The sequence below is a fragment of the Pollachius pollachius genome (genome assembly GCF_949987615.1).
Source record: "Pollachius pollachius genome assembly, chromosome: 18".
In the NCBI taxonomy this organism is placed as follows: Eukaryota; Metazoa; Chordata; class Actinopteri; order Gadiformes; family Gadidae; genus Pollachius; species Pollachius pollachius.
In genome coordinates, this window is record NC_136951.1 from 2,699,220 (window position 1) to 2,706,072 (window position 6,853).

At 45.7% G+C, this 6,853-nt stretch overlaps 2 protein-coding genes across 2 annotated transcripts; both read left to right on the forward strand.

Annotated features, from left to right (window-relative positions):
• Positions 1–207: 207 nt before the first annotated feature.
• Positions 208–3,107, forward strand: LOC307089803 (dnaJ homolog subfamily B member 5; the record flags this gene model as incomplete). The annotated part of the gene is made up of 4 exons (XM_079756233.1): positions 208–315; positions 985–1,243; positions 1,537–2,111; positions 2,874–3,107. 4 exons carry the CDS (start codon positions 208–210, stop codon positions 3,105–3,107), a joined length of 1,176 nt encoding a protein of 391 aa, XP_079612359.1.
• Positions 3,108–4,930: 1,823 nt separating this feature from the next.
• Positions 4,931–6,676, forward strand: hwa (huluwa; the record flags this gene model as incomplete). Its single annotated transcript, XM_079756034.1, has 3 exons — positions 4,931–5,557; positions 6,222–6,435; positions 6,510–6,676. The coding sequence occupies 3 exons, from the start codon at positions 4,931–4,933 to the stop codon at positions 6,674–6,676; spliced, it is 1,008 nt and encodes a 335-aa protein (XP_079612160.1).
• Positions 6,677–6,853: the final 177 nt, after the last annotated feature.

Here is a 6,853-nt window from a genome sequence, read left to right on the forward strand (position 1 = left end):
GCAGCAGGATCACCAATCACAGGCAGCAGACTGAAGGCACGGTGTTCCCTCTCGTCACAGCGCGGGGGCGGTAAGTGCAGCGATGCCCTGCGCCGCCGTATAAAGAGAGCGCAGAGGAGAGGAGAGCTCAGGGCAAAGTAACCAGCTCACAATCAGCATCAGCACCACTCTAAACGCGACCGCAAAGCCAAAAAAGGACCAACAACCATGGTGCTTATCTGGACCCAGTTTGGTGTAAAAAACAAGAATGTCAACTGCAAAGTACGAGTTATGCACCGGGATGACAGCTCCAGCTCAAACTCCTCTTCGTCGGGGGTAAGTTGAACACATTCTGTTTAATGAATTCTGTTTAGTTTCCACTTTCACTGTCATTTTAATTGCTATATATTCTGTATAATTTCTGGTTAATTAAATAGGTTTGGGGTTTTGTAAGCCAACTTTATTTATATAGCATATATAGTAATGCTCTGAAAGTGTTATAATTGCAGTAGAAAATCTATGAATGAATACCTCGAGTGTGCCGACGCTGTTTCTGAGGAATAACTCGGATTCAGAGTGTTTGGCAGAAAAAGGAAGGGCCATGGCTTTGGTAGATAACGACAGTGATTGAGTGGTTTAAAGACAACTAATGTGCTACTTCGGCTTGATATTGATTTATTTGCATTGACAATGAATGACACAGAGACTGTTGACTATTTCTCAACCATGATTCGACAAGTCCCATATCCAACCGATATCACATGATACCATATAAGAAATTAGACAGATGAGAAATTTGTAAAACAGAATCAGCATTTTGACTGAAAGTGTATTCATGACACACAGAAAAATCTGATAATCCTATCTTGAAGCTATTAAAAATGTTATCATCAAAGACACTGCATTTGCAATGGCAATTTAAGTTATGCCTTTTAAATCTTTTCTGTCAAGCTGCATACATTACAGTGCATGTGGTTTCTAACCCGCTCTCTTCCCTTCCTCCAGGAGAGCAGCCGGTCGGACCAAGAGGTGCCCTGTCTGTCCATCAAGCCAGCGGGGAAGGACTTCTATAAGCTCCTGGGCGTGCCGGCCGACGCCAGTGAAGACGACATCAAGAAGGCCTACAGGCGGATGGCGCTGAAGTTCCACCCGGACAAGAACAGCGACCCCGACGCAGAGGACAAGTTCAAGGAGATTGCGGAGGCCTATGAGATCCTCACCGACCCCAAGAAGAGGGCCATCTACGACCAGTATGGAGAGGAAGGTGAGAGAGGGGTGGTGGTGATGATGAGTGATTTGAGTTCTGTTTCTAAAGGTTGCTTAACAACAAAAACCTTTCATCTATTCTCTATTCATGTGCTGCAATAGGTGTTAAATTATCTATTGGCATGTTTGGATTGAATGTAGGAATTGCTGCTCCAGTGTGCATCTTTTAGGTTTAGCGCTTAAGTCATACATTGGGAAGGTTTACAGATCAGATCGCTGAGTTCATGGGGAGTCCCTTAGTGAAATGGAACTGATCAATAACCCCTACGTCCTCTGTCCATGTTGTTACAGGTCTTAAAAATGGAAACAGCATGTCAATGGCGGGCCACGGCAATGCCCACCGCAGCGGTTTCCAGGGCGATGCGCGGGCCACCTTCTCCACCTTCTTCCACGGCTCCGAGGGCTTCGACATCTTCTTCGGCTCCGACGTGGACAGCAGCAGCAGCGGTGGCGGCAGCGGCAGTGACGATGACGCCTTCAACCCCTTCAGCCACTTCGTCTTCACCCAGGGGGGCGGCGAGGGGGGCCGCAGGGGCCGGCGCCGCCGCCTTCAGGGCCTGGCCGTGGTCCACGACCTCCTGGTCAGCCTGGAGGAGGTGTTCAGCGGCTGCACCAAGCACGTCAAGATCAGCCGCAGCCGCCTCAACCCCGACGGGCGCAGTCTGCGGTCGGAGGACAAGGTGCTGGACGTGGTGGTGAAGAAAGGTTGGAGGGCGGGCACCAAGATCACCTTCCCCCGCGAGGGTGACGAGACGCCCAACAACACACCCGCCGACCTCACCTTCGTGCTGCGTGACAAGAAGCACATGCAGTACAAGCGGGACGGCTCCAACGTCGTGTACACGGCTAAGATCACCCTCAAAGAGGTTCGTGTTTACCCTCAGTCTACCTTCAGACCATACATGGTGCAGGAAGGGGTTGGTGTAGGCTGTAGACACCACACAGCTTATGATGAAATACACAAGGAAATCATTGGATGGGGGTAGGGGAGACTGAAATGGAGGCTTTATATAATACTAACCACTTAGCGACACCCACTCAGAAGGGGTTTGGATCAACGACTTAGCCTCCGTTATGTAAACTCACAACTAATAAGTCAAATAGATGACCCCCAATAAAGGTAGACCTGTGTGTAATGAGTAGGTTTGAATTGTTCAGTGAAGTTCAGAATGTACCTGAGGATTCCAGGCCATTGTTAAAACAAACCTGCAATAGAGAGGGGCTGTTGGCAGTCAGCCAGCCTCTGCTACCTCACTGGCCCCTGCAGGCAGAGAGAGAGAGGGACTATATTTAGCTTTGGTGCTCACCGCCCCCTCTTCTCTCTCCTCCACTACACCGCAGACTCCTCTGCATTCAGTCTCTCTGTCACAGAGAAAAGAGCTCCTCCATCTTCTCTATGGAGCATGTCCTCCCACACACACACAGGAAGTGGAGCGCAGAGTAACAATAGATGTTTGCATAACTGAAAGAAATAGATATGACACTTGGGGGACAAATCATGCAGGCATTCGGTTCATTTACAAATTTGATACTTTTCTTTCCATATTGTTTCTCCAACACTTACTGATAGAGACATCATTCAGCAGTACTAATCTTATACGGCTGTTTTATTTTCTTCTTTCCTCCAGGCTCTCTGCGGATGCACAGTCAACGTGCCAACGTTGGACAACCGCATGATGCCGCTGCCCAGCAGCGACATCATAAAGCCGGGCTCGGTGCGGCGCCTGCGGGGGGAGGGCCTGCCACTGCCCCGGACCCCGGCGCAGCGGGGCGACCTGCTGGTGGAGTACCAGGTCCTGTTCCCAGACCGGATCCCACCCCAGTCCCGGGAGATCATCAAACACAGCCTAGCCAAGTGCTAAGGTGCTATAGGAGGGAATCATGATGAGGAGTCATGTTTGTGCTGAGAGTTCATGCAATCGCAGCCCTTGTCTGTACGGAGCTGGTGTCCTGATCAACCAATCACAAGCCTGTCTTATTGTGTTTGGGATAAGACGGCAGTGAGACCGAAGGGTTGACTTGACTTTTGGTGGGGATTACGTGAAGACAATAATGATGATGGTGAAGATAATGAGGTCTGACTTTTTAATAGACAAGAGATGATGATTCTACTGTTGCACTTTAGGCATGCTTGATACACAGCCCATCAGAGGGTTGGAGGCCCCCAGCAGAATGGGTCTTGGGTAGTCTGAGGTCTATAATATTCCACTGACTCCATACTAGCCTTTCCTCTTGAAACAAAAGGACAATTATATGTACTGTTATACTTGCAGGAAAATACCTGGATCCTACAGTTTGCAATTCAGCTCTTGATTTATGTCTATTTTGATCTATATGTAGATCGATATAGACTATATCATGCCTGAGAGGTAAAACGGTATGAGGTTTTAAAAGTTATATGGTGTTCATATGACAGATTGTTTACATTGAATTATTACAATAACAAAAATGTACTTGTGTACAAAGAAGTTTATACATTGTCTCTAAGAGAGATGCATATCTGTCAAATGTTCTATTGAATCATTTGAAATGTTTATATACTCTACAATGATGAGCCTTTGAAGTAATATACATTTATATGGATGTAAAGCATGTACAACAAATATATTAAATCATATAAAAAAATGCCGGTATACCTGTACTTTTTCTCACCATGAAATACATAAGCCATGAGCCAATGGTAGGACCCAATGATTCTACATTATAGTTAAAATTTACTTTGATAGTCACAGTATTAATCGACAAAGCCATCACCAAGCTATCAACCAAGTAACAATTGAGAGGAAATGGATTATCAGTAAATATCAATGTTGTCTATTTGTACAGTTGACGCTCAATCGACATGTCAACAATGTGTGCGTTGACACTCAATAAGTTTATCAAGAACAATTTCATATATATTCTATTTAGTTTTACTGGTTATTAAGATGTTGATTATATACATATACATACAATTTAGTTAAGTGAAAACTCCCAGCCATCAGACAGTTAGATAACACTTAAATTTAACATATATGGTCTTCATAACCTAATTTAGGGTCAATTTACAGAATTTTGACGAGTCAAGGGAGTGTCTGCTAACAATTAACTGAGCAAATGGTTATACTAAAGGATTACTCAATTCATAGAGGTAAAACGAGTAATCCCCAACATTATTGCGTAACTAAATGTCGCCTCCGGGTGGGCTCTGTTGGTAGCACCACAAACGTGGATAATCTCAACATAAAAAAGTTAGAATTGGTCTAGAACAGGTCTGAATTCTCTAATTGGGGTTCTGCCCAATAAGAACCTCCGATGTAAGCCTCACAACAGGGCTCGTACATCCCCATTCCTCATGGAATTGGTTCGTTGGCCATTCTGAGATGCCTTGAGAGAGTTGAAGTGGTGTGACGTTAGGAGGTACCAGCATTAGTTCGTAATTCGGAGAGAGGAAATCGAGAGATGCTGTACGAAGGCATACTATCTGTTGGGAGAAAATGAAGCAAGTTGGATTCAAAGATCAGCAACATGTCAAGTGTTTGCAACTCTCATCCAGTCAGAGGAAGGCTTGAGGAACAGGCTGACAAACAGTCTGACTAGTGCATATTAATTGACACGACCGACCACCTGCGCACAGTCAACACTGCAAATATCCACAGCGATAACTAAGTTTATAAACACCAGCCCGAATGTCCCCTCGTATGAAATGTCGACAGTGGGTGTTGCATCAACAAACCTACACGACGCTTTCCCTGTGACCACTCTGACTATCCTTATCCTGTCGCTCATACCCTGTGTGCTCATTCTGCTGTTGCTCAACTGTCTGTTCCTGGCCTACAAACTACTGAACATAACCAGAAACAAAAGACAGATCCACCAACAGGACTCCGAACAGATGCTGCTCCACTCGTGCGTCTCGACTCGCCACCCAGTGGCTCAGATCACCGAAGAGCCCTTCTTCCAGAGTCAGGGCAGGAGAATGTCCACCTCCATGTCAGAGCCGACTCTGCCTGGACCAGTGACCTCGTCGAGGACCTCATCCCAGGAGAATGTCCCAGGGGAGCACGGCCTACGGTTCTTGAGACCAGATGGGGCCACTGGAACCGGGTCAGTGTCCCTGACGGCGCCCAGCACCATACTGGCGGACTCTGCTGCGTCTTGCTGCACCTCCAAGGGGGATAGAAACGTGAAAACACTCAACAGGAATAAAGTGGATTGGTGTAGAAGTGCACGTCTCTTGCGGCAGTTCAGCTATTCAGACGTGGACACGAGATCCGACCACGCACCGCCCAACTCTCCTGCAGAAGTATACTCACAGGATCAACCCTCAAAGGTAACACCTTGGTTTTACAGTTCTCATGATGCATGACTTGAGTTTTGCAATTTGTGTGTGTGCATGTGTCACTTTTAATTTGAAATGAGATTTCTTGCACAAACGTATCCTTCATTAAAAATAAAAAACAATAAAAAAAATTATATAGCCTATAAATATTTTGCATTGTTTTCTTATTGTAAATGTTTGTTTTTCTATGTTTCTTGGCTTGCAGTACTTGTGGCCTACTTTCTTACGCTATCTTCAGTTGTTTGTTGTTGCTTGCACCAAACACCAAGACAAATTATTTTTACGTGTAAGACTTACTAGGCAATAAAGACAATTCTGAATGAATAGGATGAGCTATATAGACCTATCAGATCTTTAAAATAACCTTATAGAAAAAGAAATGTACCCTTTTTTACATTGTGGCTTCACTTCTCATAGCAAATCCAGTTATTTTGGTGTATCCTTTATACCACAATAACCTAAAATAAAGGGTAGTTTGAAGAATATAAGCCCTCATTGTGATGCTTTGAAAATGTTATTGTAAAATTATTCATTTGATTTGAGGGGGTCTGACTGCAGGACCTTGTCTGTTTCATGTATCTTGGATGTCTGTTTCATGTATCTTGGAGGTCTGTTTCATGTATCGTTGAGGTTAAACCTTCTCTTACGTTGACAGGTGACCAAGAGTCTAGATCTCATCAGACACAGCAGCAATCAGGAGTCTTTGGCCGATATGAACGAGAACCTCCACCCAGCGCTGCGTCTGTTTGACAAGGTGGAGCTGGAGTGTGAATACCCGCACCCCGACACCTCAGCCCGGAGGAGGTCCTCCTGCCTAAGTTCCTCCATGGTGGGCCCGGGGCTGGACAGCGACTTTGGGGCCAGTGCAGGTACTCCAGGCCAACAACGTGTGTGTGAGTGAGAGGGTTGTATGTATGGCAGGTTGATATGCTTTTGGTTTCAGGCGTGTCCCTACGCATCGTGTCAGCGGACAGTGACGACCTGACCAACGGGGTGATGGCGGTGGCCCTGGAGTGGGACTACTACGACCCCTGCTACGTCCAGCAGAACGGCGTGCCAATTCAGAAGCCTGGCCGGCCCTCCATACACTCCAAACAGTACTGGGTCTGAGGGTCCTAGAAACCTCCTCCTAGGAGATATGCTATGATTTTAATGTTTTATGTCCTAATTTATTGTATTTAATTTAGTTAGAGAAAAACCCTCCTTTCGTACACTTCCACATCTTAAGTGTTTCTTTCCTCACCTCCACAAACTTAATTTTGCAAATCCAACACTCTTTGAATCACA